Source organism: Caretta caretta, chromosome 5, assembly GCF_965140235.1.
Source record: "Caretta caretta isolate rCarCar2 chromosome 5, rCarCar1.hap1, whole genome shotgun sequence".
Lineage (NCBI taxonomy): Eukaryota > Metazoa > Chordata > Testudines > Cheloniidae > Caretta > Caretta caretta.
In genome coordinates this window covers 129,747,482-129,765,651 of record NC_134210.1, presented here as the reverse complement: position 1 = coordinate 129,765,651, position 18,170 = coordinate 129,747,482, and the positions used below count along the sequence as shown (strand labels likewise).

The 18,170-nt window shown below is 40.9% G+C and overlaps 1 protein-coding gene across 1 annotated transcript in view; it reads right to left on the bottom strand.

The window, feature by feature from the left end:
• PDE6B (phosphodiesterase 6B) overlaps positions 1-9,821 on the bottom strand; it is a 33,213-nt gene extending 23,392 nt beyond the window's left edge. The window contains exons 1-9 of the mRNA XM_048851496.2: positions 9,399-9,821; positions 7,614-7,766; positions 5,890-5,979; positions 4,506-4,646; positions 2,451-2,525; positions 2,309-2,373; positions 1,012-1,078; positions 813-860; positions 513-662 (exon numbers count right to left, since the gene is read on the bottom strand). Coding sequence (XP_048707453.1) covers positions 513-662; positions 813-860; positions 1,012-1,078; positions 2,309-2,373; positions 2,451-2,525; positions 4,506-4,646; positions 5,890-5,979; positions 7,614-7,766; positions 9,399-9,821 — 1,212 coding nt within the window. The remainder of the gene's footprint in view (positions 1-512; positions 663-812; positions 861-1,011; positions 1,079-2,308; positions 2,374-2,450; positions 2,526-4,505; positions 4,647-5,889; positions 5,980-7,613; positions 7,767-9,398) is intronic.
• Between the last annotated feature and the right edge of the window lie 8,349 nt (positions 9,822-18,170).

Here is an 18,170-nt window from a genome sequence, read left to right as displayed (position 1 = left end):
CGGTTTGTTTTGGCTTAAAACTCTTTGAAACTGTGCTGTGCTCCAAAAAACTGAGGCAGCTGCACAGGTGCTCTTCAGCTGCCCAAAGAGCCATTTACTGTCAGCATACACAGGTGAGATGTCTGTCCAGGCTGCACAATGTGTCTCACTGTAGAGGGCCAAGGAGTCAGGATTTGGCAATATTATGGCAATAAATTGATGGTGATATTACAAATGATTTTGCTAGTTCTGGATGCGTGCACAAGATCTAGCTATTCAAAATGCTTGTCAGGTGTTGTACAATTCCCTTCACAAGTTGGGCTTGTTACCACGAACTCTTCAATTGCCTAAAATCTCTATATGAAGCAATTTCTGAGACCTAGAGCTACTGGGTTACACTCCACAAACAAAGAAAATATATGGGGGGCGGTGCACAATATTGGAGACCACATGTACTACTAAGAATTACTGAGTCTTAAGCAGGGTTCCCATTTAACCTCTAAGCTTCTTTCGGAGCTGGTAACCACTTGTACCTCCATGAGAGTCTCATCCTGTTCATCAAATGGCTTCCCATCTTTTCTGTTGTAAAATGTGGCAACACCAACAATTTCTTCTTTTTTGTTTACTATTGGCATAGATAATACATTTTTGATGATCCAGCCTGAGTCATCTACAGGACCTTCCTTGAAGCAAGAGCAAGAAGAAAGACGTTAACTATATAAAATGTATTTTCTAAATGCTCCAGTGCTTTTCTTAAGTGAACTCAGTAATGCCAAAAGTTTCTACGTACAAAAAAGATAACGTAAATACAGCTGTGCCAAGTTTCACAGTACCTGAAATTTAAACATCTCATCTGCAGCGGCATTCATAATGTTGCAGATCTAGAAGATCATAAAAATATTTCGTTTTACAAAAAGGTTACATAAAGTTCAATTCCCGCCTTTCAAAAACAGTGAATTTTAAAGGTAGTTAAAGGGGATAAATTAATCTGACTTTCGGAAATCTACAGTGAAGCCCTTGTAAAATACTTACAAAGCCACTTTCAGCGACATACGTTGGGAGTCCAGTAGCAAGTGCCCAGTGATCTGCTGTTGGGTTTCTGAATAAAACAAAAGATGGAGAATATATATATTTCCTGGAGATTTTTGTGGAGCTGGAACATATCTGATTAATCATGCAACATGCACTTTGACATCTAATCCTTAGTCAGACAGGTAGTCCTGTTGATTTCAAAGGATCTACTTGTGTGAGTTAAAATTCATAGGCACAGAGTCTTATGGACAGATGAAGCAAGTGATGAGTTTGAAGATTCAGAGGTTTCAGTATTGCATGGAGTATTCCAGTCAGTTCCCAGTTTTTCATCTTGTCTGTAACGAAGTGTTACTAGGTAATGCTACTGGTTGTGTATTTAGTGGTTTAATTCTTCAATATTCAACAAGAAAGAAAGAAAGAAAGAAAGAAAGAAAGAAAGAAAGAAAGAAAGAAAGAAAGAAAGAAAGAAAGAAAGAAAGAAAGAAAGAAAGAAAGATGGGGCAGTGTGGAAAGAAGGGAAATGTAACAGTCCTTTAGTCTTGCAGACTTTGTGGAGGAGCTCACCATCAAAAGTAAACAGATACAAAGCAATAGATGACCCAGATGTAGTCAAGATTTCCAGCCCTAGCTTTTTTAAAAAATAGGCTAGATATCGTACTCGCTGTTGCACACTGGTGCTACTAGTACTGGTGTGCTCTGACTAAGGTGTAATTTTTCACAAGGAGAGGCAGCTATATTGACGAACTGAGAGCGCCTGGCCATGTCATATATGGGGGACTTTATGGAGGAAATCAGAGACCAAAGTGGAAGGAGGCACCCAAGGGCTGATAAGGGAGGCAGTATGGTACATGGGCAGGCATCGTAAACAGGAATTCCTGGGCCTGGACGTAGTGCACAGGAGGAAGAGTTGGCTTTTCCGCGAATTCTAAGAGATGGGGGACAGAGATCCTACCAGAGAGTGAAAATGCAGGAGAAAGGACTTTTGAATGGGAGGATGGGAAAACTGGTGATGTAGAGCAGAAGCGGATAGAAATGGACTTGTATCTACAGAAGTGGTGACTTTACTTCTGAGTGGGTGCCTTCACAGTGATAATGGGGCCTGCTTGTTAAATTATATTATGAATTCCGGATAAATAGAGGCAACCAACCTTTTTAACCCTTATATGTGTTTAACCCTACAAGTCCATGTTCCATTGTTACTTCAGCTGTGACCCTGTGATGTTCAGATCTTATCAGGCTGTGTTACGGATAGTCAACGGAAATAGCACTAGACATGGTACTAGAGTTGCTTACTCACGGGATAACTTTAATATCTTCTTTTCCATGTAGGATATAATCAACGACTTTGTAAAAGACTATTTCCTACAAAGAAAAAAATCCTGGTTCAAGCTCGTGGTGAGAGTAAACAGGGGAAGGAGATTAGTAGGTCATTCACTTACTCTGCCATCTGGAGTCCGAGGTCCGGAATAAGGTGGAACTTCACCCATTAGAACTGGCCACAAGTCAAAAAAATCCTGTTTTAAAAAACACCCCAAAAGTTTTAGTTTTAATAAATATAAATAAGTGTATCTGTGTTAGGATATAGGAAAAGGTGGGGTTCTACTACCGCTATTATAATTTGCCTCTGCGATGCTCTCTAAATTAAACCATAATTTACTTTAAAAACATTTATGTTGCCAATTCAAGCACTCAAATTTTAGGAAAATGCCAGAGATAGGGTAATTTGGGAGGCCTTAAATCTGGGCCCTTTGTACATGTGCATAAGACAGCATTTGATTAAACGGGCTCATTTCCACAGGACCTCGTTTCAATCAGTGCACAGGATGGATGGTGCTCTCACTGAATGGACAATTACTCAAACATATTGTTTTCTTCTTGTTGCCAGACCTCATGTGCAGAACACTACTCAAACCCTGTTCTGAGGGCAGAATCATTAATTTCATGCCAAGGTTTTCTGTGCTTTTCCTCAAGATAGTAGCTGAAGCTTCACTTAGAGCAATGCCTTATTTTCACACTATATTATCCACACCGTAGAGATGAGGAACTGAGGCACAGAGATTAAAGTAATTTGGGTGCCCAACTGAAGATACCTAAAGTCTGATTTTTTTTCAAAGTACTTCGCACCATGGAGCACTTCATGAATTCACGGCTGAGCTCCCGTTGGCTGCAGTTGCAGACTGTGATCAGCACTTCATCAAATCTGACACAAGGGCCTCAAGTCAAACACTCATAAAATGCGAAACACGGAAATAGTGACCATCTGTGAAAAGGCTAATGCAAGTGAGTTGTCCAACATCGCACAGGAATTCTGCAGCTGAGGCAGGAAAAGAATTCTATTTCCTAGATACGTGTTCAGATGAATAGCCATCTTTTGTCTTCCTGCAATCCCCTGCCTTTTTCAAACTCTTCCAAACTTCCAAACTCTGCAACCTTCCAAACTCTGCAACCAGACAGGCAGAGAGCAGCTTCCTTCCCCACTCAATCCTGTACATTTAATGAGGCAAAGGTATCCTCAGGCATTCAGACCAGGGAACTGAACTGAAGGTGCACGAGCAACCTTCATTCTGGCACTTTCTTGGAATGCTTGACTTGGTAACCTTGCTGGCATTTCAATCTACTTCGTATAATTGCCTAGGTTTTTAAAAGGTAAAATGAAAAAAACAAACTTCATAAAGTGGCATTACGTTAATTTGGAATCACTTCGGAGCCAAGCCTAGACTTATACATCCACCGAACAAATCCCTATCGCATTTGCATTATACTTTCCATTTAGATAATCATGATCCAGAACTGATTTGTATTGTCACTGTGTCACCAAATGCACCCCCGTATTCACACCGCGCCCACTCATTATAATCTTCGTCCAAAATGTCCTAGTAAGGTCTTTCAAAATTAATAATGTGCTGGGCAATAATATCGTGGTACAATATATGTAAAGTTATGAATTTCCACCCAAATTACATCGGTGGCGCATGTTCAAATCTAAGTAGTGCCAATTAAGCAGAATTGGTCTAGCAGATCTTTGGGCCATCAGCTATAAAGTGGCCTCTTGACAAGAAAAAAAACAGACCTGCAGACAGGATCTTAGCTGGACAGTGCTAAAGAGAGGTTTTTTTGGAGAAAACCCAGGACAGGGAGTGAGTTGGGTCACCCTGCAAGTGAGAACCAAGTGTGGTGGAAGCCAAAGCTGGATGGCGTTTGCTGACAGTCTGCTGGGGTCAGAGCGTCAGTACCAGGGCTCTGGCTACACACAGACACTCAGGATGTGACCATCATGATGAGAGGCAACCCAGTTGGAAACTACAACAGTAACCCATTGTGAGGCGCCCCAGGTTGCAGGGCAGGAGTAATACTGCGCCGCACTGGTCTGGATTGCACTCTGAAATTTCATAGGCTACGAAGCCAAAAAATAATGCCAGAAATTGCCAAATTCACCTTTAGGAGAAATCTAAAGCCCCTTGCTGTGTTATCTGGCCCTACATATGAATCCTCACCTTCTGTTTGGTCCTATCCAGAAGGCCCACTGAATATCTATCACAGTTCAAATATGCTCTCACTGTATAAAAAGCTTTGTGGAACTGCCTCTCGATATCCGTCAGCTCCTCAAATACCTTATTCGCTGACCACAACAGCACCTGAAGAATAGAATCAATTCTGTAGATCGTTCCTCCCGGAAAGCTAACTATACTTGAGACAATACGTGAATAATACTTAGCATTCTAGAAATGCAACAGTACAGTATTTTAAAGTTTTCTAACTACGTGTTTCAGCTTGAATAGCGGGGTGAGACATTTTCATTGACCTTATTGGGAGCAGAGTTCAAAGAACATTCAGCATTTTGTAAAATCCACTTTCGAGCTCTTTAATGCAAAACTGAATACTCCGAAATTAAGGAAATTACCTACTGTTTTAAAATTCATTAGCAGTGGCAATTGTCTGTTCTGTTAGTAACTTGAAGTAAAATATTGCATCGCAGAAATTATATATTAAACTAGTATTAATGTTGGAAAGGTCCCAATTAAATTAGGAATGATAGAATTAACGTTGCCTGCACATCCTTAATTTGGCATGTGCACTAGAAGATAAAATTAGGTTTGTACAGGAAATGTTAATTCTAGCATTTTCAAACGTTTGAATTGAAGCCTTCGCAATCTTAAAGTTATTTTAAAGTAGAAAACTGAATCCCAAAAATAACTCTTCCTCAAAAACCAAAGCCCAAGTTCCATCAGGTGGAACCATACTGATCCCAAATTTGGATATGCATACTGAGTCATAACACAACCTTCTACGACATTACTAAGCTAACTAGTAACAGTAGTAACCTGTCTTTCTTTCCTCTGTTAACCGCCAAAAAGGGTGGAGGGGAAGCGGAATGACTCACCCACTCCTGAGAAGGGAATGACTGTCAAAAATAGCGCAGCTATTTGCTGACAGTAGATACTAATTACTCCTGAGTTCAGTTGCACGTTTTGAAATATACTATTACCAGGATATATTCCTTCTGCCCCTCTGTAGTCTTGCTCCCCTGCTCCTATCAACCCCAACTGCTATAGTTAAAACTCCAATATTAATACGTATTAGTTAATCGTTCACTGTATAAAAGCAAAAAAATTCAGTTTCTTAGTAATTATGTATAATTAACATTTTTGTTTAACGGAATTAAAGAGCAAGTAATGTGAATGCTAAATAATCTTATCAATAAAAATTACTAATAGACTACCCAAACAGTTTTACCACTCAGAAAAACGAATCCCTAATCCTGCCCTCAGCTGACCTATGTGAGTGCCCATGCCGAGCCTAGTGAAACTGGTTGATGGCAGAAGAGAAATACCTGTGAACCTAGACAAGAGTTACTGGGATTGGCCTTTTTAATCTTACCTGGCCTCGTCGAGTCTCACAATTGTGAAGATAACTCAAATGATAAATTTTCAGATTTAAGGAGGCAAAATTCAGATACTTCAGGAAAAGCTGAAATGGAAAACAATCAGTGTTGAGTTTAATAAGTGACCCTGTTAAATCACTGGTTGAGTACCTCTACAACGAGGTTAGTCTGTCACTCAAACGCACACCAACCAACCCGTGTCTATGCTTTGCTTTGTGCTTTTGTAAGGAGAGCCTTGTTACAAGTGTGATTGCTCCTGGTACTTTATTGATGTAAGCTGCACCAATGTAAGGCTATTTTACCACACAGTCACTGTGGTCTACAGCAGAGGTTGTCAAACTTGTTTCATTTGCAGACTCCAAACAACTTTTGAATAGATTTGTACCCGTTTACACATTCTACTGGTTGTCTGCGGATCCCTACTATATAAGCTTTAGACTTAAAAGTTTTATCGTGTTAGCAGCCGTGTTAGTCTGTATCCGCGAAAAGAAAAGGAGTACTTGTGGCACCTTAGAGACTAACAAGTTTGTTAGAGCGTAAACTTTCGTGACCTACAGATGACTTCATAGGATGAATTCAGTGGAAAATATAGTGGGGAGATTTTATATACACAGAGACCATGAAACAATGGGTTTACCATACAGACCTCAACAAGAGTGATCAAGAAAGGTGAGCTATTACCAGCAGGAGAGAGGAATGGGGTGGGGGAAACCTTTTTTCTAGCACTTGACAAGAACAGTAGAAGGGAAAATAAACAAGGGGAAATAGTTTTAATTGCAACAAAGCCCGTTGCCAACTGTGTCCACATATCTGTTCAGGGGACACCATCATAGGGCCTAATCACATCAGCCACACTATCAGAGGCTCGTCCACCTGCACATCTATCAATGTGATATATACCATCTTGTGCCAGCAATGCCCCTCTGCCATGTACATTGGCGAAACTGGACAGTCTCTACGTAAAAGAATAAATGGTCACAAATCAGACATCAAAAAAACTCGGAGAAGACCTCAATCTCTTTGTTCACTCGATTACAGATCCAAAGGTGGCAATTCTTCAACAAAAAAAACTTCATAAACAGACTCCAACGAGAGACTGCTGAATTGGAATTAATTTGTAAACTAGATACAATTAACTTAGGCTTGAATAAAGACTGAGCGTGGATGTTTCATTACACAAACTATTTCCCCTTGTTTATTTCGCCTCCTAGTGTACTTGTAAAGTGCTGACCCACCTTGATTATCACTACAAAATTTCCCCCTCCCCCAGCTCTCCTGCTGGTAATACCTCACCTTTCTTGATCACTCTTGTTGAGGTCTGTATGGTAACACCCACTGTTTCATGTTCTCTGTTAGACGGAATAGTGACTGAAGTGAATTCAATTGTAAATGTTGCACATGCTTGGCACAGCACTTACCAAAGTGTGAGAAAGCGCGCTAAAAAGGGGCTTCTGACGTAACGATAACACTTATAGCTTTAGACCTGTAGGTGAGGTATTTATATGGTTGTTTAAATCGGAAATACAGAATGCCTTTTCTGAGATCTGAAATTTTCACTGTCGTATTTCATAGACCCCCCCTAAACATAAACTGTTGAAAAGAACCACTGGTCTACAGTAAGGGAATTGGCAGGAGTGTAGGTATGCTCTTGCGAACAAGCAGTCTAGCTGATCCTATATATCATAGAAATAGACGTTCTCTGGCTCTTTTGGACACTTACACTTTCATCAGAGCTGGTGAAGAACGTGCCATGTATCTTATTAATGGCCATGATCACAGCAACGAGATCTTTGCCATTCGTAATGGGAGTTGCAAGTATGTTCCTTGTAGTGTATTCGGTGAGTTCATCAACAAATCTGCTGAACTGAGTGCACTGTTTAAAAGAGGGAAAAATGAAAAACGAAATACAATCCAAAATGTAAGTAGTCTTTTAGCCAGAGCTCCAGTCTCTGAGATCTGCCTGATCTAAGTTCAGGAGGGCATCAAGCCGATCTCTGGTATCAAAAAGCGTGTAAAATACTTATCTAAACAAATTTTTTGAGTCCTCACCTCCTTTCTTATGCTACCAAATAGCTATGGTATATCTACCTGTGCTTCTACTTCCTTTGGCTTACCGGTGTCTCTCTCCCACCCTGATAGATGCCATGCACTATAGCTGGACAGAAAGCAGGAGCCTTGAAGCCCAGATTGTTTCAATAAGCTGCAGTCTGCATTGTAAGCAGCAGTGATCTACACAAACAATGCTCTTCACCCTCCATAAGCAGGATCTACCATGAGGGCAGACACTGGGTACGAAGAGTGAAAATAGTCAAAATGACAGGTTTCAGAGTGGTAGCCATGTTAGTCTGTAACGGCAAAAACAATGAGGAGTCCTTGTGGCATATTAGAAACTAAAATATGATTAAGTGGCTTTTAGCCAAGAAAGGTTATGCCAAAATAAATTTGTTAGTCCCTAAGGTGCCACAAGGACTCCTCCTTGTTTTTATTATTTCAGGTGAAACTTACCAGATATAGAGCTTTCCCAGAGGGCACCCTGCTCTGAAATGCGGAATAGAGTAATGGCAAATATAACTGTTAAAATATTACTTTCTTCTCATTTGCTCTTAGCGCAATGAATGATTATAAAACCAAGCCAGCACTTAACATGCTACTCTGTAAGACAGGTCTTACTCTGTAAGTAAGTTTGCTTAGGCATTTGGATACCAAGTGATGAGCTTTTGGCTGAATGAACAGACAGATGGCTGAATAGTTATGAAAGAAGTATATATGAACTAATCCTAGCTATCATATTTGGGTCACATGGATTTTAGATTATAACACAGATTATACACAGGATTCAGTTTAGATTCAGTTTCTTCAACTAGGGTATATAATGCTCACTTATAAATAAGGCTATCAAAATAAGAATAGTGAGATGTTTGGGCAAAGTTTATATGTCACGGATTCTGATGAGAATTCACTTATCACTGCTAAGGATTGCGCTATCCATTGGCTCACAAAACTACCTCTGAAAAGCAGTTGGCCTGCACTGGATGCTAGAAACCTGAGATAGAAAAAAATTCCTTGGTGGTAAAATATTCCTGGACTCATTCTAAGGGCTTGCACTTTCTGTTCAGTGCCTCAGGGTGCACTCAGTGCAGTGTTAGATTGTAGCAAGTGTTTCAGTCTCTCCGCTAAAATGACTTTTTTTAACCTAGATGAATTTTCCATTTTGAGCCAGTATATTACGTGATACAAGGCATTGGTCTCAGACCGCGCGGACTGACCATTCAATTATTAATTCATAACAGAGAACTATTTCACAGAATAAACTGGAAAGTTGTGGGTTTTTTTTAAAGTAATCATAACAACCATATCTTCCGTTTTCAGCCATATGGTTGGTATAGTCAATGAGACTTCTACACCTTTGATTTCTCTTACCCCTGTTCATCATTTCCTTAACTCTACAAACCCTGGTAGTTTTTATGAATCTTTCATTAAAGAAGCAAACCAATGGAAAACCAACCTCATTGACATCCTTTATGTTTATAGTTCTCTTCGTTTGAGCAACATGCCCCACGATGCCCATGTCCAAAGGATAGACAATTTCACAATCTGGAGACACCAAGCATTCCTCCAGCATGCTGTCTTTCTCAATATTGAAAAGCCTGGTAGCCAGCTCTGGTGTGCCGTTCCTTTGCCTGAACATAAAAAGGCTGCAGCGGTCTGCGTGGATGAGAGAGCTGATTCTTCTTAGAGTCTTGAAAACAACCTTCTCCATGTTAATGCTTTCCTGCATGTCTTGAATCAACTCAAAAAGTATCTCGCTCTCCTCTGATGTCTGAATGCTACTCAGTGGCTCTGGTCTCAGTTTCTTATCGAAATATTGCTTGGCAAAAGTAGGGTTACCATCGAGAAACTTCTCCACATCATCTTCCTTCAGACTCATGGTGAACCTCTTAGATTCCCAGATCTTGGGATATGTTATCCCAGGAATACGATCTTTCTGAGAAGTGTTCCTCCTTCCGGTGTGCTTCCCAAACAAAAAGCTCTAATGCTCTACGACGCTGCCCCTGGAATGGTCAGGGGTTGACAATACTTTTTAAGAGTGAATGTCATTAGAATAGTGTTGAAGGTGAATCCGTGGGAGGACAGGTCTTAAGCAAACAGATTAAATGACCCATACTAAAGCCACAAGAAAAAATTTCCCCTTTACCTTACATGCAAGCTGGGTTTTTTTAGAATGTTTAAGAACACCCTCACTTTTTCTTAGATGATACAGATGTATTAATTTTACTGAAATGGTTATATTGGTTTTTCTCTTTCCGGTAGACCTCGCTAACAATGAAATAAGCGCTTTAGAGTCTAATTAAATATACACTGCTCAGGTCTAATCCCTAGCTAAAAAGATGCACATCTTATTATTCTTATGCTTGTAGAAGATCTCAGAGAAATACACTTCAGTGAACGTCAAATCTGTCAGTGAATCTGTTTAGGTGGCATAGAAAAGGCTTGGCATAAGATGTTACAAGAGCCCCACATGTTTACTGCCACTCTACTGAGGCTCTAGATTAGTGATCCTAAAAACAAATGGCGGTTTGATTCTTATCAGATAAGAGCCTAGATGCCCTGGCAAATTGGATCCCAGCTACATCAGCCATTTTTCACTGAAAGTGAGTGGCAAATAGAGCCAATTCTCTTTGTAGGAAACAGATTGTCCTACTACTGGATGAAACAGAAATGATTCCATGAAGAGCCTTTCTTGCTGTGCTCAGGCACTTACATATCTAGTCCTGGCCACAAACAACTTACATTCTCAAACAGTCCAGTCCACATTGGGCTTGTGGTCTCTAGCAAAGCAGTTTGTCCAACATTCCCAATCCATGACAAATCAGTACTGGGTCCAGGTAAAATAAGCATCTTTGCAGATATTCCATGGGGGGCTGTGACCCAACTTTCTGGCCACCACAATTGTATATTTGTAGCTGCTTGGATGTGTGTGTGGGGGGAATCACAAGCACCTTTAGGTCATGATACTTAGCGCAGTGGGACTCCAGTAAAAGATTGAGGGTTCTGAGCATCAGTGAAAAAGATGACTTTAAGAGACAACAAACCTTTCCACCTCTTCATTGAAGTTTATGAAGGTTGCTACCCACATCTCAGATACGGAAAGAGGGACAACTACATGGCTGAGGTCAAGGCAAAAAAAACAAACAACCGCAGCGCGAGAAAAAAGGTCTTTATAGGGTATCAAGGACGCACATCTAATCTTCCTTTACAGCTACGCTGCAAAAGCTAAGCTATTTAGTGATCCCCTGAAATGCATTCATAGAACTGGTATTTCAACATGCTCTCTGCTTGTGTGACTCATTAAACAGTCAAACCTCTTGTTCAAAACTGTTCTCTGCTTGAAAGGCACTGAGACTGAGCCAGCCCCGAACTTATCCGCTTCTGCCTTCTGTGGCAGCTTGTTGTGGCGTTCATTAACACGTATCAAGATAAGATGTCTGGTCAAGGGCATTTAGCTGATGCAGGTGTGTGTGGAATTCCTTTGCCTCTGGCACTCTGTGTCTCCGACATAGTTTTAGTTCTTTAAATCCAACGTCAGCACCTGCGTGTGCACGGTTGCTTATCCATAACTGCACGCGCTGCTAAAAATACGATTTTCTAAAGCACGTTGAGGACAAGGAGCTATATACGTCATGCTGGAATAGCTCAGAGGAAGCAATTGAAATAGACCATGTACTAATACCATAATATAGTCCAGACATTCCTAACTTTGAGAACATGCTTCACAGTAACTCAAATGCCTCTGGATTTATTCTTGTAAGATGACTAATTCCTAAAGTTCCATGAACAGAAAAGCAACTAACCACAAAAATACATAAATAAGGCCTCAAGAAAGTAGAACATATATGATCTGCCTTCAGATGTTGGCTGTGAGTGTTCTCTGTCTGCTGGTCCCACCTCTGCACAGATAATTAGAACAACAGACCTCGATTGAACGACCCAATGAGACCACAACAGCCGTCAGTAGCAAAGGTGCCCAGCCAGGTTTATTGCTGAGGCAGCACGGTCCTAGCTCTCTGGATCAATGTCAAAATTAAACTAGCACATGTACGCCCGTGACAAAGGATGCAGCTCAGTCAGTCCAGTCACTCCCCCCGCCAGGTCAGAGCTAGTCCCTCTGAGACTCCATTTTATATATCGATACATGCTGGTTCGATCAAAACATCTCTATCTATCACTCTGTCCTCCTGACCTTATCCTGAAGAGAAGCCACTGTTTCCCTGTTATCTCTGAGGAATGTTGATATCTTGATACCATCTTGATATCAATGTGTTCTGGTATCACCTTTCTGGAATGAGTCATGCGAGTATCCTAGGCCCAGCACTTCTCAGGAATGTGTGTTTTTACAATACCAGCCCTGTTCTTGCCAGGTTCTCTGAGCCTGCTCACAATTTGTCTCTTGCAAACTTTGTTTTATATTAACAGGGGCTATAGGAACACAACTTTAGTTCACACCTCAGGCCTCAAACCGGGTCTCTAATACAAGAGTTTATGTCTCAGGCTCTCGTTGCTACATGGCCCATACAACATTTTGAAGGCTCCGTTTGGTAAATACAGGGAATTTAATACTTTTATACCCCAGTACGCAGCACTGTTCATTCCAAGACTTAAAATAAGGTTTTTCCTAACGTGATTATTGCCTCCATTTCTGGAGGCCATTTTAAAAAAATACCGGAACGAAAGAACTTTCTGCATACAGTTAGACCACCTCCTTCCAAGAGCGGTGCTTGTGTGAATAAAACAATTTATACATAGCGTACCAGAAATAAATGGCAGTTGCCATGGCAATGTGCTCTCTTTTAATATCTCCATCAAGGCAGTATCTGACAATTGTTTTAATCTGTTCTCAGTAAACTGGAAGTCCTAAATTCTCCATTTTCTGACTATTAAAAATTTAATACTTTAACGCTATGGTTACAAGCCTTACAGAGATTTTGTCCAGCTAAATCTACGTGACTTGTGGTGCAATGCTTACTTATACATCAACCTCCTGAGTTTGGTTGCTTTTGTTGTAATGTGTATGTGTAAATGACAATATTGTTTAATTCCTGTACTCTAGAAAGGCCATAAGAATTGTGCAGGACATACTCTGGAGTGGGTGAGATACGCTGAGCTCTCATGTAGTGGACATTAGCTTGGTGGTGAAACTCAAGCTCCATAGCAGGCGAGGAGAAGGGCTCTGGTCTAAAGACCAAGAGTTCTTTCCCAAGGAAGAGGGACTGAAATAATCGTATTTTCCTGTGTGTTTTTTCCTTGGATTTTCTGTACCCTCTGCAGAGCAAGTGTGCAGGAGAGGACCTGACCAACGGCAGCAGAGCTGACTCTGCAGTAAACCCTGATTTGGGGAGATCTCTCTGGATTAGAGCAGACCAGCAGAGGAGCGACATCCCTTGACTATCATAGCTCCTGATGATATGTCTGCACTACTGTAAGACACGCCTGGCTGTCCCACAGCAGCTGACTCAGGCTCGCAGAGCTCAGGCTAAAGGACGGTTTAATTTTGGTGTAGATATTTGGCCTTGGGCGGCAGCCCAAGTACTGGGACCCTCCAACCTCACAGGGTCCTGAGACGAAATATCTACACATTATTAAACAGATCCTAATCTCAAGCTCATGAGCCTGAGTCACCCACCATGGGCCAACCATGACTTTTTGGTTGCAGTGTAGACAGACCTTATATGAACCTGAGGGTGGAATCTGTGGTGGAGGCTGGAAGATCTTGATTAAAGTGATACACTGATTGGTGTTGGTCATTTTCTTATGTAAATATATATATATTATTCCTATACCTAGTATCATATATATGAAGGAATTTTATGTTTCTTTTGATTATTTTTTATTTCCCCAAATAAAGGGAATGGAGGGACCGGGATGGAAACCATCTGCAAAAATGACGGGAGACTTCATTTTATTTCCCAGAACAGAGTCAATAACAAAAAAAGTTGCTTTTTTAACTTTAAATTAAATATATTTTTTCTTTTTAATAAACCTGTTTAAAATTGATAACTTGTTAAGACGTAAACTTACTATAATCTTTTTTTTTTTTGCTTCCTTTTCGTTTAAATCATTTTAAGCAGTACATGTTTGCTTCTGGATTGTTAAAGGAAATCAAACCACTGAACTGCTGCATATCATTGGTAAAACAGCATATACTAGAAATTGTTGAAGCACTAAACTAGGTATTTGACAACAGTAGCCTCTTCTGCAGGTGCAGAAGGAATATTTTCTTCATTTTAGTTCATTCAACTCGATCAGGTCAATGAGCAGCTCACTCAAAGTTAAGAAACTGCTTGACAGCTAAAAAAAAATCAGGAAATGTTGTTGTACTGTTCCTGAACTATGAGAGGATGCGATCCAACAGTCCCACAATCATGACCAGAAACTTTCAGTCACTAACTACAGATACTGTTTTTAAAGAACAAAATGCGAAGTATATTTTGATAACCTTTTTTTATGTACCCAGAACTTTTAAATTAGTTTTATTTAAGAAACAGAACCCTGTTTTGAGTATTTGTGTTCATTTCCAAGTTTCCAAACAAATAGAGCTTGACACAAATAAATATTTAATTAATATTTAATTAATATTTTAATATTAAAATATTTAATTTTAATAGTTTAAAATTAAAACTATGAATATATGTAAATAAAGGTATATAATTGCTTTAATGTCTGTAGATATGCTATATCTGCCAGGTTAACAAAATTTACTGTGAAGGCTATATTTTGTTGCAAATCAATATATTAAATTTAGCTCATTAAAACGTAATTTAATTAAAATGTAACTGCGAGGGAACGCAGTAGTACAGATGAAAGGTTATGGGCTGTGGAACCATTTACTTCACTGCTTTAAGTCCAGAGCAGGGGAGATATGCTTGGAAGGGTTTCGTTACTGTTATATAGCGGAGAGGAAAGTGAAGTGGTGGTTGAGGTCCAGGGCCTGGTCACCAGACATCCACTGCATCATGCTAATTAGTAGTCACGGCAGAAAAGCCATAGCTGAATCAGAGAATATCAGGGTTGGAAAGGCCCTCTGGAGGTCATCTAGTCCAACCTCCTGCTCAAAGCAGGACCAATCGCCAATTAAATCATCCCAGCCAGGGCTTTGTCAAGACTTACCTTTAAAAACCTGAAAGGAATGAGATTCCACCACCTCTCTGGGTAACTCATTGCAGTGAGAAAAGGAGTTCTTGTGGCACCTTAGAGACTAACCAATTTATTTGAGCATGAGCTTTCGTGACCTACAGCTCACTTCATCAGATGTGCTTCACCACCCTCCAAGTGAAATAGTGTTTCCTAATATCCAACACCTAAGCCTCCCCGGCTGCAACTTGAGACCATTACTCCTTGTTCTGTCATCTGCTACCACTGAGAACTGTCTAGATCCATCCTCTTTGGAACCCCCTTTCAGGTAGTTGAAAGCAGCTATCAAATCCCCCCTCATTCTTCTCTTCTGCAGACTAAACAATCCCAGTTCCCTCGTGGTCTCCTCATAAGCCATGTGTTCCAGTCCCCTAATCCTTTTTGTTTCCCTCCGCTGGATTCTCCATTCTTAGTACTTTGTCCAGGTCCCGCCCGATGAACTCTCAGGGCCCCATTTGTCCCAGTTGTCAGATGCGATTTTGTTGTCGTTGTTTGTTGCTTCGGCACCTCGCTCCGGCAGCTTTTTTTTCCTTTTTCTTTTTTTGCTTCCCACATCTATCCCGATATTCTCTCCGTTTCATCCGGTCATCCTAGCTCAGCCACACACCCCCCACCCATCATTTTTGTTACCCTTTTTGTTGAATAGGTTAGATAGGGACACTGTCTCTGCAGAAGGACACCTAGGTTACAACTAAGAAACTAAGAAAATACTTCCTCTAATGAAGCCATATCTGGTCTTCAGGCAACCACCACGATTTAGCTTTCAGCACTGTCACTCAGGTCACTACCAAGAACTACATTCATTTATTGGGGACGGAGAAGCATTTCAGGTCACATAATTAAAATTGTAATGTTTTAAATGTCTCCTTCAAAGTGCCAGGGCAGTGAACTAGATGCGCTTCATCTGAAGGCCTAAGAAACCAAACGTGAAAAACCTTCTAATGACTTCGTTAATTACATCACTGCTTTCACTAGGAAAACTAAGTGAGCTATAAACAAAGTATTTAGCACGGCTCATTCCATGATCACCAAGCACTTCACACTGGGTGAGCACCATATGTTTTGTGAGGGGAGTGGAACATAGTTCCAATGGATTAGGGTCCTTGACATAGACCCCCCCCACCCAGGTTTTATGATGACAAGGCCTTGTGTTTTAACTGCAGCTTTTATTTCACTCTCATTAAGAATATGAATTATATCTAGCTAAGCTAAAGCTGAGGCAAGAAATCCTCTCATCCCAATGTACAATAACCGCCACCATATTTGTCAAGGGCAAGTCACAATGCTTCTATATTTAGAATAAATATATTTTCACAATGCTTCTCACATAGCCGTGCGAACAAACCTGATGGCTCGCCGGGGGTGGTGATGGGGGGGGTGGAGGTTGGAGGTGGGGGTTCACTTCCTGGCAGAGGAGACAATTTAGGGACTCCATACTGTGACCTCCACTGCTGACGGACATGTTGCTAAATCTGAGCAAGCAGAACAATCCCAGGAAATCCTAGAGCAGTTTATCTATCACTTGTTCTGATAAAGACATATGTGGGACGGGGGGTCTACATTTGCCCCGTCTCCCCCGGCCACACATGCTCTGGGATCTGGAGTCACGTCCTTCATTCAGCTTCTTTTGCAGATAACGCTTTTGCCAGGTCTCTTTTGTACTGATCCTGTTCAAGATTGAACTGGACAGCACTGGTCGGCGGCATTGGTGAATTAGAAACGTTTAACGATCGACACTTTTCTGGATTCCTTTCTTTTTCTGAACCATTTTGATGCGGTTGGAAGACACTATACCAACAGAACACATGTCCTGGCTGCAACCTGTACACAGTGTAGTGACAGATGTTACTGCAACAGACCAAAAGCTTGTGTTGTGATTAGCTATTAGTAGCATATCTATAAACCCAATGGGATTACATGGCACATAAGTATAGCGGCACGTGTCACCAGTGTCTGGCAGGGCCCTACATTAATCGGTTCGATTGGAAACCACAGCCTAAGTGGTACATTTTTTACAAATGCTTATAATTTGCAGAAAATAATCTCAGACTTACTTGTCCTTAAATAGCCACTTTATTTCTTGGGTTGTGCATTTGTTTCAGGTACCCATCCTTTTACGGCTAAGTAACATTCTGGTTACATAATACCTTTGTGTTGCAAAGAACAGTTAACTGCCATATATATATATATATATATATATATATATATATATATATATATATATATATATATATATATATATATGGGCACTTATTAACTAAACATTTCCTTTCCACAACATATAAATGTTTCACATCCCCAGGAAGTTGACCAAATTCCTGGGAGCAGGGATTTGTTCATGGTGTCTTAGATAATGCCTTGTGCTTGAAATAACGGAGCTTGTTATCTTGACACTGTCTGGCGTGGAAGAAGTAGCTGTGTGTGGTCTCTCCAGGGTCACTGCTGAGCGCCAAGACTGGTACTCACAGTGAACCTAAATGTAATGGCTGAATAATTAGTTCCGAGAACAACCATTTGTTCTCTTTCTAGAAAACAGGCAACTATTTAGAACAGTGCTCGAATTAAAGTGAAGCTTTTAAGGTCCCGAATAAGGTGGGAGCGGGGGTGCTCGCTGTGGGACGCACTGAACAAACAGTAAGGTAAGCCCTGCCCAACAGCGATTACAAAGGGCAAGAAGGGAAGTAGAGGCATGGAACTGAAGGAGTTTGCCCAAGGTTACCTAGAACATCTGTGTCGGAGCCAGAACTCCTGACTTCTCTTCTAATGTATTTTCCGTTAGAGCACCTTGCCCCCTGAAAAACATGCCCCAGTGAAGGAGCAGCATATGCCTGGTCTCTGGTTCAATCCCAATGGAGATGGTGTTTCAGGAACAGGAATTTTACAGAGCAGCTTGGCACAATTAGTATCTATGCACCCCGTCTCCAGGGGCTACTCATTTGTGGTGCCCCAGGGCAAAAGCCCCGCTAAAGGCTACAGAGGGGAGGCAGGACTGTAGCACTAAGGGACTCTAAGAGGTTGAAGAAAGCATTCCTCCTGCTGGCCTTTGTGGAGCTCTGGGAGCCTTTGTACTGTCCCAAACTCTCGAACA